At 42.9% G+C, this 20,495-nt stretch overlaps 1 protein-coding gene across 4 annotated transcripts in view; it reads left to right on the top strand.

The window, feature by feature from the left end:
• Window positions 1-20,495, top strand: part of LOC117675990 (vascular endothelial growth factor receptor kdr-like) — a 197,098-nt gene that overhangs the window by 56,089 nt on the left and 120,514 nt on the right. For 2 of the 4 annotated variants that reach the window (XM_034435095.3, XM_034435094.3), the window contains exons 2-3: window positions 2,752-2,848; window positions 7,708-7,928. In XM_034435095.3, coding sequence (XP_034290986.2) covers window positions 2,752-2,848; window positions 7,708-7,928 — 318 coding nt within the window. The remainder of the gene's footprint in view (window positions 1-2,751; window positions 2,849-7,707; window positions 7,929-20,495) is intronic. The other 2 variants (XM_087877452.1, XM_034435096.3) reach the window with 1 other exon arrangement.

Here is a 20,495-nt window from a genome sequence, read left to right as displayed (position 1 = left end):
GGCACTGCCGTGTAATAATTTCAGCAAAAGCAAATATTTTGAAAACGGAGCTCCCATTCCCATCCCCGGTGACTCTGCAGAGCAAATCTAATTGGAGAAGGACAAGCCACGCAAGAGGGGCATTCCCATTTCAGCAGTACATGAAACAGGATATGTTTTTATAGACTGAATGTAAATAAGTTTAGTTGGAAATAAATTGAGGACCTCAGATAAGGTGAAGAAAGTCTGCTGGCTGGCACTTAGAAGGGAATCTAGCTGCGAGGAGGGTTCAGAGGCATTGAAATGGCTGGACACAAATCTAGATATTACGTTTATCCATGGGGCAACCAGGGCAATCAACACCATCTACTCTTTTACATATCTGCAACACCTGTTTAGAAGGCACTGAGAGAAGAGAATATTTGCAGGCCAGGGTTGAACTATGGAGTCTTTTTGTGCACTCTCATCTTTTCTTCTAGATGTTTCATGACCCAACTAGGGAACATTATCAGTGTTAGAAGGCAGTAGAGTTTGGGAGGAAGAGGAGGAGGAAGAGAACTGTGGGATTCTTGGTGGAAACCATAGACAAGATTCTTTCAGAATCCAACCTATGCTATTACCCTACTTTTTTTTTCTTCTGAATGATTTTTTAATGGCAAAATAAATATGGATTTGCACCACCGGTATCTCAACTGACATAGGACATAGGAGCTTTACTCTATTTTTGAATTTGTTTCACTTTCACATGTTCATTAAAAAAACTTGTCCAGATTATATATTTGGACAGCAGTTTAATGCCAGCCTAAATTTGCACTTTCTTCAGGGCTATCTGATAGGCATTCAGCCAGTAAATATTTCACACCTGTCAGGACATCGTGACTGTCAGATGTAAATGCCTTATTCTCCAATGTGTAAATAATGTATATATGGAACATCAGAGGTTAACTTATTCTTTGGACTTTAATGTATTCATAACTTACCACTCCCATTCCTAGCTCCACCCCTTGTATATATAAGGAGCCACCCTCACCATTCTCGTTGCTTCTACCTTGAATATTCAGTGAATATAGAATGCCTATCATAATTAAAAAGAAATATATTTAAAGCTTTAACTTCTATTATCTTTATTGAGTCTGATCCTGGAAATATTGCAACAGTGACATTATTGGCAACCAATGCAAATCAGAACATTTGCATCTGATGAAGTCATGGTGCACATGGTTGGGAATGCATTGCAAAATCTTTGAGATGATTTACAACTGGCTTCTTAACCCACTAGTTCCGTTTCAATATCTGTATTGTGTATTGTGTGTGGTCATCTTTATTGAGATGTGAGTTTTATCCATAGACAACCTGAAACACACCTACACACCAAATCCCCAGAGTGCTTACCTGGTTGTTCTCAAGAAAGTGTGGTTAGTCTGGTGAGATTCTTGTGAATGGGCGATAGCAATAAGGATGCTTCTCTGATCAATTCACAGTATCATTCTGATGCCTTGTACCTGACAATTGTGATTCCCTGAATAAGCTAATGTGGTTGCATTTTCACATAATACCTAACCAATCATTATGATTTTATAAACATAGAGAACCACAGAAATGAGTTTGAAAGAGAATGTAACAGTTAGCAGAACATGAATTAGGACATTAACAAACTCTCCAGGGGTGGGTTCTACTTACCTTTACTACCGGTTTGTAGTGGGGCTGCATGCGCGCGCTCTTCTGCGCGTGCGCAGAAGTGTTTTGATGACGTCGGGGTCGGTGGGCGGAGCCTCCCGGCGGTTTTACTACCGGTTCTATAGAACCAGTGCGAACTGGGGGCAACACACCACTGAAACTCTCCCTCTTTCCCTCTCTCTCTTCCTCTCTCCCTTCCCCCCTCTCCCTCCCTCCCTCCATGTCTTCTGCACAAGATTGCTTGTGACATTATAGAAGGAGGTAGCATTACATATGTCAGCATGAACTTCTGAAGGAAACAATGGGATAGAAGTTGAACACATAAATAAATAGGAAGTAATTCATGGCAGTTTGCAGATTTATTTGGCAGGACAATTCTCCACCCGAAATCAGAACAGTTTATGGTGTTCATTACTGTACCCTGTCAATGACATTTGTCTCTGCATATTTAATTGTCAGGTTTTCCCATCCTGTTTGCTCTTTCTGCAATTCTTTAGTTTTTAAATCTCAGCCCTCTTTGAATGTTCTATAAATGGAAAGTTAGGGTCCAAATTGACTGACAAAGAATAGGTTATTTTATTTCTTTTGTTGTTAATTTTAATTTTTTTAAAAATGATTATACACCTAGTATTTTTATCTGGAGATGTGAAATGATATTTACTACATCTGATGGATGATTGCCTAACATGTATCTATAGTTACTAACCAATAGGAATATCGCTGACTGCAAATTTACATAACTAAAGGAAAAATCCATATTCCAATGCTAAGACTGGACATTTTAAAACAGGGTAGTGTGTGAATAGGTTAGTCTTTTGATTTCATTCTTTCAGATGTGTATCATGGAGAAACGCGCTGTAAATTAGGATGGAATGACTAAGGAATGTTAAAGGTTATTTCTGTTTTCATAAACAAGCAATAAAGTAGAATAACTTTCTATTTTATAATTATTGAAGAAAACCGCTAAGCCATGGGACTATGCAATTACTGTTATTTAGCATGAAAAATAAGGAATAAAAATAGTTGAATTAGAAATGCTCTCATCTAATCCCTCTCTCTCCTCTCTTTCCCTCTCCCTCCCTCCATCTGGCTCAGCTCTGGCGAAGCAAGAAAGGCTTATGAAACCTGAATTGAACATCAATCGTGACTATATTATAGTGGAAGCTGGAGATTCGTTCAGCATAACTTGCAGGTAAAATACCTGGCATTCTTGGCATCCCAAACTAAGTGGGAATTTAGATTTCTAGGAGATGTTGTCCTGAAATATTACAGGAATTGGGTATAGTTAGTCTTGAGTAAAGAAGGACTAGGGATGACATGATAGCAGTCTTCCAATATGTGAGGGGCTGCCACAAAGAAGAGGGAGTCAACTTATTGTCCAAAGCACCGGAAGGCAGGACAAGAAGCAATGGATAGAAACTAATCAAGGAGAGAAGCAGCCTAGAACTAAGGAGAAATTTCCTGACAGTGAGATCAATTAACCAGTGAAATAACTTGCCTTCAGAAGTTGTGGGTACTCCATCATTGGAACCTTTTAAGAAAAGACTGGACAGCCACTTTTCTGAAATGGGATAGCATCTCCTGTTGTTGTTGTTTTTTAATTTGATTTATATGCCGCCCTTCTCCGGAGACTCAGGGCGGCTTACAATACGTTAAGCAATAGCCTTCATACTTTTGTATATTTATACAAAGTCAGTTTATTGCCCCCACAAACTGGGTCCTCATTTCACCTACCTTAGAAAAGATGGAAGGCTGAGCCTGGTGAGATTCGAACTTACAGTAATTGCAGACAGCTGGTGTTAATCACAATGCTATCTATCTGCTGAGCCACCAGGCCCTTACCGTTTGAGCAGGGGGTTGCACTAGAAAACCTCCAAGGTCCCTTCTAACTCCTATTATTCTGTTATTCTGAAATACCTTCTAGGGCCTTAGCCTAAAAACCAGAGTTTTCCTAAACAACTTGAGCAGAGGGAAAAATAAATGTAGTTCCAGACCAACCTTCAAAAAATAGTCCATAAAGAATGTCTATGCAGGGTGGAAGATTTGCAAGAAGTGCTGAAACAGACTTTGGGATAAGATAGATACAACGTTGTGATAACCAGTTTGGTGTGGTGGTGAAGGCGTCATGCTAGAAACTGGAAACTGTGAGTTTTAGTCCCATCTTAGTCAAAAGTTGGCAGGGTGATCCTGGGCCAGTCATTTTCTCTCAGCCCTGGGAAGAAGGCAATGGCAAACCACTATTGAAAATCTGCCAAGAAAACTGCAGGGACTAGTCCAGGTGATTTACAATTACTTACAACTGGTCTTCATATTTATGATAGTCTCAGCATCCTCGTAGCCACAGGATCAAAGTTTGATGACTTGGCAACCGTCGTGTATTTTTAACATGATCACCATCTGCAACTCTCATGGGTGGCTTGTCAGTAAAATCAATGAAGGAAGCCAGGGTCACTTAGCAACTGCATAATTTATTTAACAGTTGCAGTGATCCACTTAATAACTGCGGGGAAAAGAGGTTGTAAAATCAGATGTAATTCACTTAACAACCACCTTGCTTAGCAAGAACATTCTAGTCCCATTTGTTGCCATAAGTCAAGAACTACCTGTATTTCTTTTCCTGCAGTGTCTTTCAGTATTTTATAGCAACATTGCCAGAAACTTCAAACAAGCCGACTTGTTGCAATATAATAGACAGTAATCATGATTTCTTTCTAAAGTTAATAGTGCAGGGGCGTCCAGGGTAGGGACAGTCAAAAAAGCCAGGATGGCGGTCAAGGTCCTACAATTAAAGACCGGCAATACATGTACAAACTGGGCCGGCCATAGCCAACTCGCCAGGGCCAACTTGTTGTGGGGCAACTCACTGTGGGACAAGAGCTACACTAATATTGAAGAAATGATGGAATAGTATCATTAAAAAAAGGATGCCAAAGGAGGAACAAAATGAAATATGAATGACAAAAGTTAAAGTAAGGTCTTAATTATTTTAAATAATTAAAATGAATTGTTGAATTGTCCTGTGGCCAAAGTGTCCCACAGCAAGTTGGCCGTGGCAAGTTGTCCCATTCTGTTTTGCATGGTGATAGCCACCATCCTGGCTTTTATGACACACACACACCAACATCATACAATGGCATGATTATCGCTGTGGTTATCTTTCCCAACAGCCCGTTGCATTTCAGAAAAGAAAGACAGCACTCGCACACTTTAATCCCCCAGAACCTTTGAACAAGTTAATTTATCTCCTGAAGCAGCTTCAGAAGTTGCTGACCTGTGACAGCCTTGCTGAAAGAAGACAAGATTGCAGGATTTAGTGGCAGCAAAATGGGTGGTTTACAGGATCTTCTTCAACATGAAAGAACATGATAGTGGGTAATTCAATTATGCAACTGGATGCCAAATAAATCCATTTTGCAATCAATGTGAGTCATAAGTGTTTCGTGAACTCCTTGTTGAAAATTCAGTGAAAGAGCAGCAGTAGGTAATATCCAGCCAATTGCTGAGAAGAAAAGAGAGAGGGGAGGCGGGGAGGAGGAGAAGAAGGAGGAGGAGAATTTGGCATGATCAGGGCCAAGATAGAAAAAGTCTTCCTCTCAGGGATGGTATCTATTCTGAAATTTAAAGTATGAATTGTCCTTTTGCACTTGTATAGTCAGAACTAACACTATTGGAAAACTTGTGATTAGAATTATAAAGTCAAAGGAGAATAGCCAGGAAAGACTAAAAATGTCTCCTAGCTAGTTAGCAGAATTGTTACTATTACCAATGTCCCTTGATGAACCACAGAAGAGGGATAAGGAGGAATGGAAGAACTAAAATATTCTCTAGGGAATGTTCAGATTTCATTTCCCCAAAGTGCTTCAAAGCATGCAGGTATGCAAGTAGGGTACCTGTGTTTTATTCCTGAAAGCAGTCATGTCTTTTCCAGGGACCAAATGACAGGAACAGAGGACAGGCAGATGAGCCAGGGAAAGATTCTAGAATCATACAAGGGGATAGCATTTAAATATTGGCCAAAACAAAGCAAAGGAACTGCTCTAAAGACAGGTACAACATTGATACTGTGAATTACTTTCTCCTAATGTTTTCCAAAAGGTTGCACAGCCTGCTTCCTTGCCTTATAAACTTTGTTTGATTCCTGGGGGCTCCGGGAAGAAGGGGTAACACTGAAACAATTCTCTGCACCAGGCAGTTTTATATCTGGGAGTATATGCTCTATTGTGGCCAATAAACCTCCACTGGGCATAGAAAACACATCACTGTGCTGTAAAGCAGGGGTGTCCAACCTTGGCAACTTTAAGACCTGTGGACTTCAACTCCCAGAAATCCACAGCCTGGGGAATTCTGAGAGTTGAAGTCCACAGGTGTCAGGTATGCTTCCTTCAATATCCAGGAAAGAAGAACCCAACCTCAATAATTTTAAAGAGATTAGTACTTTTACTGAATATGAAATGATCGCAACCCAGGTAAAGCTGGAAGTGAGCAAAACGCGCGAAATAGCATCTAGTAAGCTTCTCCCCCCCCCTTGTCCATTGACCATCATCCAATCCAAAGGTCTCCCAAAGGTCAGGTGGCATCACGTCTGGCAACGTCATTCATCAGGAATGTAGGGCAGTTGGTCAGCCGGCCCCTTTGGAGATTCACTTTCGTTTCTTGGAAAGACACCTCCTGCAATGGAAAAACACCTCCTGCAATCTTCCCCCCTTTCGCCCCCTTAACTGGTCCCTCCCCCCGTTTCTTATGGCAGCTGAAGCAGGCAAAGCTGAGGCTGACAACAGGTTTTAAAGTTGCCAAAGTTGGACACCCCTGCTGGTCAAACTCAAACTGGTTTCACAAACTTTACTCCACTGCTCAATCAGATTTCCTTTAATGTGGAATTTCAACATATACCACCCTTGCTTTTTATTTTTATTAGATTTCACATCCCAACTTTATTATATACAATTCAAAGTGGCATACACAATTCTCCCTGATGTAGAACATACTGTAGAACATAGAGCTGGAAGGGACTTTGATAGTCTCCTAGACCAACCCCCTGTTCAAGCAGGAGACCCTATACCATTCCAGACAAATGGCTGTTCAATCTCTTCTTAAAAGCTTCTAGTGATGGAGCAACCACAACTTCTGAAGCAAGCCATTCTACTGGTTGATTGTTCTAACTGTTAGGAAATTTCTCCTTAGTACTAGGTTGCTTCTCTCCTTGATCAGTTTCCATCCATTGCTTCTTCTCCTGATTCTTTGGAAAATAGGTTAACCCCCTCTTCTTTATGGCAGTCTCTCAAATTTTGGAAGACTGCTAGCATATCACCCCTAGTCCTTCTTTTCACTAGACTAGACTTACCCAAATCCTGCAACAGTTCTTCATATGTCTTAGTGTCCAGCCCCCTATTCATCTTTGTTGCTCTTTTCTGCACTCTTTATGTGTATGCCACCTCTTCCTTTTTGTCCATCACTTCAACTCTGTGAGGTAGGTTGGGCTGAAAGAGAGGGGAGGACTGGCCCAAGGTCACCCAGCCAATTTCTGCATGGAGGTCTACAACTTATGGTACCTGATTCTTAGTCTTCACCAAACTAGGTTTCCATATTATGTCCTTCTTTATTCATGTCAGAAGCACCTACACATTATAGATATATAACATTCAACACTGGGCAAATAAAATAGGTATAACATAAGTCGTAGAAAATGTAGCACATGTAAAAGCGTGTAGAATAAATAGGATTAAAACTAAATGACATTTGCCCAGTATTGGGCCATGGTTTCTTTCCCAGCATGAGGTCTTCCTCTGTGCATGTTGAAGGACACAGTATATACCATAGCATGTGTGAGATGGGTTCTTCTTCTTCTTCTTGGAGTTATTTTCCATAGGGAAGTCCCATTTTCTTAGATTGTCCTTTGATCTTCCCACCCTGGAGTATACTGTCCTTAATGATTTCCACATAGGCCAAGGTTGTTCTTCACCAGGCGGCAAACTGCCATGTGGTTGTGCCCAGTTGCCTGGCAGCATCTTATGTTATGCCTGAAACTGATGGAATGGTACTTTCTCTTGCCAGGGGCTCACATGGCTTGACATGGCAAGCTGGAGATGAACAGATCACCCACAGCAAGCGGTGGCATATTCACAAGCAGAAATGTTCAGACAAGCCATGGCATTCCTGCAGCACAATTGGAGTTAACCGAGCTGTGGCCAACGACACCGGCTATTTCACCTGCTTTTATGACCACCTCCCGTTCGCAGAGGAACTGAGAGCCAAGTTATATGTCTTCATTAAAGGTAATGTTGATTGATTCATTGATTCTGGTAGTATAGGAAAGATAAGAAGGAGGCGGAGGAAAAGATGAATTGGAGCCAAGATGATTTGGAGAAATTTCCTGACAGGGAGAACAATTAATTATTGGAATGGCTTGCCTCCAGAAGTTGTGGATGCTCCATCACTGGAGGTTTTGGAGGGCTGTTTATCCAGAATGGTATAGAGTTTCCTGTTTGAGCAGGGGGTTGGACTAGAAGATCTCCAAAGTCACCTACAACTCTGTTATTCTGTATTCTATAATCCAGATCTAAATTTGGGTGGCAATGTCATGGATAAAACAACTTCCATAGGGCTCTTGTTGTTGGCTTTATAGTCAAGACTTTCTGTCACTTATATATTGGTGGTGCTGACATGTCTCTAGAAGGCCTCCAAAGTCCCTTCCAATCCATGAAAAAAAATCAGAAGGGGTATGGAGGTTGGAGTGATGTGTTATCACAAGGTACTTATGGAGACCACACTGAGGATCAAAGCAGATATCGAATTCCAATCAATCCTATCAATAGCATAGTCAAGGACAGAGACATCTGGGTGAAAAAAAATGAATATGGCAGCTGCATAGAAGTCCCAGGTCTTTTTGATATGCATCTCATGTAAAGAAGAGATCAGGGCTTCACTTAGACCATCGTCACTTGAATGTTTGTATCCCCCCATCCCCACCACCCCCCCATGGCCTTGGTCAATGGCAAAGGTTGTGAAAGTTGAAATCTGAAGTATCAGAGCTCCACCCCACAAAGAACAAACAACCTCTCTCTAATACTAGCACCCCCACTTAGACTTATAAACTGCTTCACTGTGCTTTACAGCCCTTTCTAAATAGTGTACAGAGTCAACATATTGCCCCTAACAATCTGGGTCCTCATTTTACCAACCTCAGAAGGATGGAAGGCTGAGTCAACCTTCAGCCGGTCAGGATCAAACTCCTGGCATTGGGCAGAGTCAGCTGCAATCCTGCATCCTAGTCACTACACCACCGTGGCTCTTTAGGAATACCAACACGCATTGAGGAGCTCAGTAGGGAACGTATCATGGGCTAGACTCAGATAAGTAGCTTCAATTGTAAATGCTGTGAAAGTGACATTGATCAGCAACTGCAGGATCTAAGGCTCAAGTCATGCTTATATGACTACTCCAGGATTTACACTCTACATTCTTTTCTCCTGCCCTGACTGGGTAAACTCAGCCATGGTTGCTGAGAACATCTATCGGGTGGGGGGTGGGGGGGTGTTATGTTGTGTTTGATAATATTCTTGTCCTATCTCAACCTCTATATGTCCAACTTTGTTGGGGTCAGCCCACATACCCGGCATCTGCAACAGTGTTTCTCAACCTTGGCAACTTGAAAATCTGTGGACATCAATGCTCAGAATTGATGTGAACTTGTCACACTCTGGACAGAAGGACCACTGGTTTGAAAGAGTGGTCAAAGAGGCCATTTATGTTAACATTGAGCAGCCCTCTCACAACAGAAGAGGAGGGATACGACATTATCTACCTCTAGTCTACAACACAGTCCTTTCAGATATCCCAAGAAGGTTCCACACCCATTTCCATTAGGACAGTGATCAGGTGACACCGAGGGTACATCTAAACTTCCAAGTGGCCTTGATGACTCTCAGAGAGATAATGACCAGATGATTGCAAAGAATATAAATCCTTCCATTTCCCCACCATTCAGTCAGAACCGAAGAAGCTTCTTGGATGAGAAATGAAATGTTTTCAAGGAAAAAAGCCAAGACAGTCCAGTTTGCCTTTTGAAAAGCACCTTTAGTTTGCTGATTATGTTGGACACCTCACTAATGTGGTCAGGATGAAAGCACAGCAGCAAACAGGAAAGGCTGAGTTATGGAGAACAGTAGACCTAAGGAACGAAGAATTGGAACCAAATTCCCTGGCAGTTGTTGATCAATCCAATTAGTTCTGGTGGCATCTGAAGAATAAAGCTGCTCTGATCTTATTATGTAAGTACTTTTTCAGTGCTCATAAATACCTTGTCTTTGGATTTAGGGGATAACATTAAAAGACAAAACAACATACGCAATCCTTCCAAACCTGGCATGCAAAATTACAGCAATTGTAATTGTTCCTTTTTATACCAGGGACTCCACTCAACCAGCCATTTTTATGTGACCATCTAGTCAGAGGCTAGAAGGAAAGGAGCTCTTGAAACAATCTTGAATTCTTAAAAATATTTCGCTTGTCCTGGTAAAGTGACCACTGCTTTTTAAAAACCACAACAGCAGCCTTTGGATAGTTAAAGAACAAGCAGAAGAGAATCTCTGGTTTTTAATACATGTCTGGGTACAATCTTTCCTCTAGTTAAGCTTGGAAATAGAAATCTGAGGTAGACAGTTCTACAAAACATCCTGCATGTGGTTCAGCCTTATACTCCAACTGTGAGTCAGGTCTCAGAGAGATGAGATCCCATTGAAGATGCAACCACCAAGAAGTTCTGATTGGACTCCTAGATCAGTGATGAGGCACTAATAACTCCATGTTCCTAAGTCCTGGTCTGTAAACTCTAACTTCATTTTTCTCAAGCTATGTCTACCTAGCCCATAAGAGTGCTGATGCTATTAGATTGAAAGCTAAAGAGCAGGGAGGCAATGAAGCAGGAAGTTACATGGAGAGATGCCATTAAAGGACGGCCTCCTCAGGAGTAGCCATTACTCAAAATTGGGCTCCAGAAATTGGAGCTGCAGTTTTGGAATAAAGTCTAGGCAGGTCCAGTGACTCAACAGTTTTTAGAGCACTCCTGTGATAGTCCAACTCAGTTTATTGATGGCAAGCCATATCTATACTCTTATTTATAGTCAAAGAGCAAAGAAACCAAGTGAAGTCCATGAATCAAATAGAGGAGTGGGGGTGGAGGAGGAGGAGGAATTCAGATGCAGGGCTTCCTAGTGGCAACTACTGGTACATTTGAACAGAATTTACCAGCATTTAATGGATTTGTCAATAGATCAATTCTCTAATAAGTTTTTTCCTCCTTGGTTTGAGTATCAGGAGTTTGGCACTTCTGTCTGCTCATCTCTCTTCGTTTTTCTGCCTGAATTTAGTTGATTTCAACAGCCAGCATACTTTTTTTAAAAAATGTCACTTGGATTTTTGAATTAACATTTTCTTTTTTTAGTTTTTCTTTGGAAGGCAAACCAAGCATTGCTCTCTTTTCCCCTGATGGTCAGGTGAACAGATGGGATAGTAAGAGTGAAGCTGGTAAAGTTGGGAGGGCTGTTTTGAGGAGGGTTCCTCTTCCTGTTCTTCATTTAGCCTACAAAAGTCATACTAAATATATTTAAAATAAATTTAAGGGGCATGTTTATAAAAACTAAGGGTTTTATGGGGCTCTGGAGTCTACAAATCCAGAGGAACCCAAACAAGTCTTGGGGTCGCCAGTCCCTGTTTTGAACCAATATTGCCTTGAGTAAATCCAACTTTCTTCAGTCTGCGACCCTACTGAAGGGTTAAACTGTGCCTTCTACCATACCCAATTGGTATGATGGCTGACTAGGGATAATGGAAGTTGTAGTCCAGCCTGTCTATACAGCAGGAAATTCCAGATTTATAGGCTAGCCTGGGAAATCAAAACTGTCCAGAAGCCAATTTCTTCTGAAAACTACATGGCCCTGCCTTTGACATCCTCAGGAGTCAACTTCTTCAACTTCATCTAGAGGAAAGCATCAATTATAGCTATTTAACTGGGGAGGGGGAGCACTTCCAATTCAAAGTCCATCAGATCAGGAGGCAGAAACAGCACCCAGTTCCTGAATCTAAGCATGCTCTGTCCCCTATGATAATCTGCAAAGGACAGCCATGCAAACCCAAGAAAGGGCTGGACAGCTTGAATATGAATAGAATAGAGCTGGAAGGGACCTTGGAGGTCTTCTAGTCCACCTCTGCTCAAGCAGGAGGCCCTAAACCATTTCAGACAAGAGACTGTCCAGTCTCTTCTTAAAAAGCTCCAGTGATGAAGCACCCATAACTTCTAGTAGCAACCTGTTCTACCGGTTAATTGTCCTCACTGTTTGGAAGTTTCTCCTTAATTCCAGGCTGCTTCTCTCCTTAATTAATTTCCATCCATCACTGTTTCTTGTCCTGCCATCTGGTGCTTTGGAGAATAATTTGCCCCCTCTTCTTTGTGGCAGCCCCTCAAATATTGGAATACTGCTATCATGTTACCCCTAATTCTTCTTTTCTTTAGATTAGCGAAACCCAAATCCTGCAACCATTCTTGATATGTTTTAGTCTCCAGGCCTTTGATCAGTTGCTCTTTTACGTTATTAAGAGTATTTACAGACTGCTCCAATCCATTGAACAGTGAACAACAAAGTGAGAATAACAGCAAGAGAAGAATAGCATACAATCAAAACCACATTCTGGTAACCCCAGATGCGGACAGATGCTACCTTAAATGCTACAGATCCCTTACTGGAATCTGAAAAGATAACGGTAAAAGAGTTTCTGCGGATTTTACTCTGCTAGTTGATGCTAACCTTTGTATCCGAAGCCCTGATGAATTCCCTTGTTGAAATATTATCCACCTGATGATCTTGCCGGTCATTTCCTGGGTATCAAACACTGCGCAGCAACAGATCGAAAAGTCTACAGGAGTCACCGCAACCTGGAGACAGGCCATTCAGCACCCTTAGCTTGGAGATTGCCAAGGCAGGGTGTGATATTGGAGCTGTGAAGACAAGCTGCTTCCTTCCCCTTCTAGCCTCCTTCAAGCCACACAAAGCTCCTTCATGGAAAGGAAACCACAGCAAGCCCTTCGGCACGTCCCAGGCAGGGATGGGTGGGCACTGTGGAATGTTAGTGGCTTATCAGCTGTCAGGAAAGTCCAAGGAGATGGAGATCGGCTTCTTTTCTGTAGCCTTTGCAGACAGACTGTCTGGCTCAGCAGGTCAAGGGGAAGGCAGGCAGGGTGGAGGTCTTTCCTTTAAAACCCAGCATGGGTCAAGAAGGCTGGCTCACCTGGAAGTGCTGAAGGAGCAGAAATGGGGGTGTGCATGTGTGTGTGTATGTGTGCGATGGCCATCCTTGTCATCCTTTGGTAGAGCAAAGTTGGAGAAATAAAATCAACCTGTTGCCCAAAGGCAAACAGAAAGAAAGGATTCAGCACAGGGAGGCTGAAGTTTGTCAGTTGTGTAGATAATAATGAAATAACCAAGTTGGAAGGGATCCCTAGAGATCTTGGGATCTTCTAGTCCAATCCCCTACTCAAGCAGGAGACCCTGTGCCATTTTAGACAAATGGTTGTCCAGTTTCTTCTTAAAAGGCTCCAGTGTTGGAACACCCACAATTTCTGAAGGCACAGTGTCATTGCTCAAATGACATAATTTGTGTGAGTTGCACAATGGCATCAAGGCACGTGTGGAGTCACTCTTCTCTTTGGTGTCCTTCAGATGCTTGTGGTGTGTTGTGCAAACACATTCCATTTTCTTGCACCATGCAAAAGTGTGTTCACTCAAGTCCAAAGTGACGGGTGATGCAAAACCCCATCCTGTTGGTTGTGTATCCATGCACATAGATTTCCTTCATTTGGGTGACCTGTGTTGCCTTCAGCCCCAATTTGCTTTCAGAACAAGCCACCAAAACAATGACTGACTTATTGGATTCCAATGACTCAAAAATGTGGACAGGTTCGCAACAAAACCTGAGATTGATTTCATTTTAAATTTATTCCAAATTAACCTAATTATGCAGAGGCCTTGCAATTATACCTTGGGGGTTTGCAAATGGCCAGGTAAAAAAAAATACGCAGCTTTTCAAAGAAAAATTGCCAAGCTATTTATTGAGTTGGGACATAGAAAATAAAATTCCCTATTCTGGGCTGATTCCGTATTCCCCATCTGGGTGGATCAAGAAAACTACACTGAAACAAAAGCCGAGCAGGGCATTGTGACAGAGCAATGCAGCTTCCTTCTGAAGCCTGTGCATCGGGAGGACTTCAGCATCAGGCTAAAATGAAGTGATGTCCCAGTGCCTGGAGGCCGTACAGATCTGGATGGGGAGAAACGGGCTCAGGCTCAACCCATCCAAGACCGAGTGGCTGTGGTTTCCGATGTCCCGATATAGTCAGCTGGCGCCATCGCTGGCTATTGGGGGCGAATCATTGGCCCCCACAGAAAGGGCTCGTAACTTGGGCGTCCTCCTGGATTCACGGCTGTCTTTAGAAGAGCACTTGACGGCCGTGACCGGGAAGATTTTTCATCAGGTTCGCCTGATTCACCAGTTGCGTCCCTTTCTAGATCGGGACTCGTTACGCACAGTCACTCATGCCCTCGTCACCTCTCGTCTGGACTATTGTAATGCTCTCTACATGGGGCTCCCCTTGAGGTGCACCCGGAGGCTCCAACTGGCGCAGAGTGCAGCCGCGCGGGTGGTTATGGGAGCAACATGGAGCTCCCATGTGACTCCTCTCCTGCGCGAGCTGCACTGGCTCCCGGTGGTCTTCCGGGTGCGCTTCAAGGTTCTGGTTACCACCTTTAAAGCGCTCCATGGCTTAGGACCTGGGTACTTGCGGGACTGCCTACTACCACCAATAGCCTCCCACCGACCAGTACGCTCCCATAGAGAGGGGCTCCTCCGGGTGCCGTCGGCCAAACAATGTTGACTGGCTGCCCCTAGGGGGAGAGCCTTCTCTGTGGGGGCACCTACGATCTGGAATGAGCTCCCCCCAGAGATACGGAGGATTCCGGATCTGCGCACCTTCCGCCGCGAGTTGAAGACGCTTTTATTTCATTAAGCTGGCCTCGCCTAAATCTTCTCCCTTTTAAGTGTAAATTTTAAATTTTTAATGTATTTTAAAATTATGGGTATTTTAAATTATGGGTATTAATTCAGCCAAATTTATTTAATTCATTTTATTCGATTTTAAATTTTGTATATCTATGTGTTTTATTTCATGGCTGTGCACCGCCCTGAGTCCTTCGGGAGTAGGGCGGTATAGAAATTCAATAAAATAAAAAATAAAATAAAAAATGAAAGTGGGTGGGGGGGGGTGAGATACAGCTTGTTATTGTTCTCGCATGCTGCCGCCGGGAAGAATGGGACTCTCATGGGACTCTCGTGGGACTCTCGTGAGACTCTCATGGGAAAGCATATTTTTCCCCACCACACCTGCACGAGGCCCATGAATAAGCAGACTCCTCCAATGAAGCCAGTCCTGAAACAGGAATGCCAGATCAACTTGAATTCCTTTAGGAGGGCTGGTAAAAGCTGGCGGCAAGGGGAGGGAGAAACCGAAACATGATAAAATTCCATTCAGCAGAATTTCCCTTGATTGGGGTGGGGGGAGGGAAGGAAAGCTGCAAGACAAAAGTGCTCGGGGGATTTTAAAAAGTCAAAATGATGGCTGTAGAAGCATCCTCAAAGCTCCACCCTTTTTTTTGCAAGTCTCACAACTGTGCAAAAGAGATGGAGCTTCAATTAAGAGGTCGCTGCTGCCATCCTTGTCAAAGCGTGAATCAGCTTCGTTTCCCACCCCCTGGGGAAACTGTAATTAATTAGAGGTGGCTGGATCTTGTCTTCCATGGTGTATACTCTCAAAGAAAGAAAACCTGAAGTATATATTCTAAGAAACATTTTATTATAAAACTAGCTAACTACATCGTTACTGGCAGTTATCTCAGAGACGGACAAAGGAAGAAGGAAAAAAGAATGTAGACATGCGCAGTAGTCCAATGTCTCATTCTTTTTTCCTTCTTCCTTTGTCCATCTTTGACCTCTTTGCCCCCCAACCCACCCCAGAGTTCAACAAAAGATATCTGATGCTGTCTGTCCAGATATCACAGAATAACGAAGTTGGAAGGGATCTTGGAGGACTTCTAGTCCAACCCCCTGCTCAGACAGGAAACCCTAAACCAGTGTTTCTCAACCTTGGAAGCTTGAAGATGGGTGGACTTCAACTCCCAGAATCCCCCAGCCAGCAGCGCTGGCTGGGGGATTCTGGGAGTTGAAGTCCACCCATCTTCAAGCTTCCAAGGTTGAGAAACACTGCCCTAAACCATTTCAGACAAATGGCTGTCCAGTCTCTTTTTAAAAGCCTCCAATGTTAGAGCACCCATAGCTTGTGAAGGCAAGCTGTTCCATTAGTTGACTGCTGTCATGTTAGGAAATTTCTCCTTAGTTCTAGGTTGCTTCTCTCCTTGACTTGTCTCCATCCCTTTTTTCTTGTCCTGCCTTCAAGTGCTTTGGAGGATAGGTTGACACCCTCTCTTCTTTCTGCAGCCCCTCAAATATTGGAAGATGCTATCATGTCAAGAAGGATGCTAGTCCTTTTTATTAAACTAGACATACCCAATTCCACCAAACATTCTTTATATGTTTTAGGCTTTCAGTTCTCTAATCACCTTAGTTGCTCTTTGCACTCTTTCCAAAGTCTCAACATCGTTTTTATAATGTGGTGATATGGAGAAAGTTCAAACATGGAAAGGTGAACTAATTAAACTTACCACTGGGATCTATGTATGCTGCATAGCCTGGATATGTGCATCCCATTAAACTACAATGGGATTTATTTGGTTGTTGCTGAGCAGATCACATAAATCTTTCTGGCATGTTGGGGAGAGCTGTTTTACTCCAGGCTGTTCTGTGGTTTTGAGTTGTGTTTTTTGCACATATTATAAGCTGCTGGGAGTCTTAGGGGAGCTGGACAGCCTTAGGAAATCCAAATCACCCTCCTCATCCTCTGTCCACCCTAGCATATCAACTTGATTCTTTGGCTGAATTTGCAGCCCAACCCTTGTGGCTTAATCCACAAATCATGGTTAAGCATGATGCATTAACTGAGTCTCGTGATTCAATGCACACGAAGCAGGATATTGGCCTCCTTTCCTTTATTTTTTTAGGTCCTGCAAATTTCATTCATCAGTTATACTCCCCAGTTGCCATTTCATCTCAGCTGCGTCCCAGGAAAGGGACCCCTGCAGGAAGGAGCTCCCTTAGCTCCTTCAGAGGGAAGTGATAGAAGCAAATGGGTCAATGAATCACAAGATAATGGGTAGGAAGTGAGCATGAATCAGCCTGGCTTCAATGCAAGGTGGCAGCTGGACAATAGTACTTATGACTCATCAAAGATTGTGAAGATTGCAAAGAAATGGACCAGAAGCAAATTTTGTTCTCCGTTTGTTTCTGCCAGAGGCTTTACTGCATTTTCCATTCCTTAGGATGCATTTGGGTGTCATATGGGGTGTCCACAGAGCAGGGGTGGGCAGCTATGGATCCTTTATGACCTAAGGACTTCAACTCCCAGAGTTCCTGAGCATGGCTGGTTTAGGAATGTTGCCCATCCCTGCCACAGAGTATGGTTAAAGAAGATATACCAAGATGGTATAATGTCTCCTGCCTTGGTCCAGGGCAGTGGTGAAATCCAAATTTCTTTACTACCGGTTCTGTGGGCGTGGCCTGGTGGGTGTGGTGTGGCTTGGTGGGCATGGCTTGGTGGGCGTGGCAGGGGAAGGATACTGCAAAATCTCCATTCCCACCCCACTCTGGGGCCAGCCAGAGGTGGTATTTGCCAGTTCTCTGAACTGATCAAAATGTCCGCTACCGGTTCTCCAGAACCTGTCAGAACCTGCTGGATTTCACCCCTGGTCCAGGGGCTGGACTAGAAGACCTCTAGTCCCTTCCAGCCCTATTATTCAAGGAGAAGAGGGTGGCCACAATGGTAAGGTTGAATCTCTGCCTGTTTTATGCATTGGGTGTCTTAATTTTTTGCCCATCCCGTGCAACCCCAATGCATGACACCTTAAATTAAACTTGGCAGAGACAAGAGAGGGGAGTTGGGGAACAGAGGAGGCAAATAATGTGACAAGCATTATGATATCATGAGGCAAACTCCACCCCTTTTGTATGTGAATCTTGACATTGCGCGCATCACCTAATGGGTGGAGCAATGCTCATTTCTTCATCCGGATGAAACCGCTAGTTCCCACGGAGGCCCTCATTTTACCTACTGGGAGTAGTATGAGTTGTTGCATCACACTGAATCTGAAATGGCCCCCACTGGGATTTCCAAAAAGCCCGATTTAGTTCCAGACTTTTGCCAAGATGGCAGAGCCTAATTGCTATAATTATAATTATAATTATATAGACTACAGGCATAGGGCATATAGGCATAGGGCCTAGCTATCTTCAAGACCGCCTGCTGCTACCGACGACCTCCCAGCGACCCGTGCGCTCCCACAGAGAGGGCCTCCTCGGGGTGCCATCAGCAAACAGTGCAGGCTGGTGACCCCCAGGGGGAGGGCCTTCTCTGTGGGGGCACCTACCCTCTGGAATCAGCTGCCCTCAGAGATAAGGAGAATCCAAGACCTCAGTGCCTTCCGTTGGGCCCTTAAAACCCATTTTTTCAAGCAAGTCGGGCTGGCTTAAGAAGAAATGTTTAAATGTTTTAATTGGTAGTGAGTTTTAATTGGGCCAAATTTATATATCTTTTAATTGTTTTTTAATATTTGTATTGCATGTTTTTTAATTCTGGCTGTACACCGCCCTGAGTCCTCAGGGAGAAGGGCGGTATAGAAATTCGATAATAAATAAATAAATAAATAAATAAATAAATAAATAAATAAATAAATAAATAAATAATAGTTCCAAAGTGAGAGCCCTGTTGTCTGAATTACAAAAAGCAGAATGGCAGTACAGAGATACAGGAAACTTGATTGTCTGCCGTCTAGCGATCGTCTGGAGTTTTGCAGTCCAAATGCAGTAGGCTTGGGACTTCTTGGTGGTTTGGATTATGTGACCAATCACAAACATGCTAAAATGACCTGCCAGTTGGGGATAGAAAATAACTAACATGATCTTCAAGAGTGCTTTTTAAGGTAGTGTGTCACAAAGACAGAGCTAGAAGGTTAGAAAGTGTTTATATACTCATATTTAAATATAAACCAGTAGTACATAAATATGGGCCAGGGATGTGCTGCAGCTGCCAAAAAAGCCAATACAATCCTTGGTTACATAAACAGAGGATAGAATCAAGATCACCAGAAGTGATGCTACTGCTTTATAATGCCTTAGTAAGACCACACCTGCATCCAGTTTTGGTCGCCACGATATAAAAAAAGATGTTGAGACTTTGGAAGAGTTCAGAGAAAACTGGCAAAGATGATTGGGGGCTGAAGGATAAAATATACGAAGAACAGTTGCAGAACTTGGGCATGCCTAGTCTAATGAAAAGAAGGACTAGAGGAGACATGATAGCAGTCTTCCAATATCTAAGGGGTTCCCACAAAGAGGGAATCAACCTGAGGGCAGGACAAGAAGCAATGGATGGAAACTAATCAAGGAGCAATCCAACTTAGTACTAAGGAGAAATTTTTGACAGTGAGAACAATCAATCAGTGGAACAACTTGCCTCCAGAGGTTTTCAAGAAGAGACTGGACAGCCATTTGTTTGAAATTGTATAGAGTCTCCTGCTTGAATAGGGGGCTGGACTAGAAGGCCCCTTCCAAATCTCTTATTCTGTATTCTGCATTCTATTCTGTTTGGAATCCATCACAATCTTTTCAAAAGATTGCAGTTCAGCAATTTGAGTAGCTATCTAAACCCAACTCCAGATCCAGAAGCAAGAGATTTTGTTTCTAGGCCAAGATTTCAGTTTTGAGACTAATTATGTGGAATCCATGAAGGAGTTGATAAACTTCCCATAGTGGGAAAAAGGGTATGAGAGAGTTATTCTGAAGAAAGACAATAAACCAGATTATTTGCTTTTCTATGTTTTGGTTTATGTAGTGTCCTGATAAACCGAGACCATTCATCACCCACCTCCATTGCTGTGAGAAATCAGCACCAGGCAGGCAATTCTGAGCTGAAAATGTCAGGAAACCATTAAGCAGCCTCTCCTTATCTCTCCTTCTTCTTCCACTCAGATATCCTGCCCTGTTCTACCTCCAGCTAGAAACAATGACTTAAGACTTAGTTAATTTAAAGAACTGGCTGCATCTGTAAAAATCAGCCTGAGCCTTCAACCTTGCAACAATGTGGACCCCTTCCTGTTAATGTCTGTAAAGGTTGAGGGCACAAAAACAATGTTAGACCTTATTTTTCTGAAAAATCTCTAGAGTGCCCACAAAGGAAAGCAAATTATTTCACGTGCATCACAACATCAGGAAGGAAGGCAATGGTGGATACTGCATTGTTTATTCAACTTTCAAAATTCGGCCTTCTTTCATGCAGATCTCCATAGGGTTTCTCCTTCTCCTCCTTCTACATAACTTCCTTTCCTTTCCTTTCCTTTCCTTTCCTTTCCTTTCCTTTCCTTTCCTTTCCTTTCCTTTCCTTTCCTTTCCTTTCCTTTCCTTTCCTTTCCTTTCCTTTCCTTTCCTCTCCTCTCCTCTCCTCTCCTCTCCTCTCCTCTCCCTTTCCCTTTCCCTTTCCCTTTCCTTTCCTTTTTCCTTTCCTGCTCATTATATATACCCATGAATTAAATGAAAAGGAGTAGGTGGGGGTGGCTTCACCTTTTTTCAATAACAGCTGCCTTTTGATCCCCTGTTTTCTCTTCCCCCACCTCATTTCCCCTAGCCTGAAT

The sequence above is a fragment of the Pantherophis guttatus genome, chromosome 12 (genome assembly GCF_059756535.1).
Source record: "Pantherophis guttatus breed Tessera chromosome 12, ASM5975653v1, whole genome shotgun sequence".
Taxonomy (NCBI): Eukaryota; Metazoa; Chordata; class Lepidosauria; order Squamata; family Colubridae; genus Pantherophis; species Pantherophis guttatus.
The sequence above is the reverse complement of the archived record's forward strand: the minus strand, read 5'-3'. Positions and strand labels throughout refer to the sequence as shown.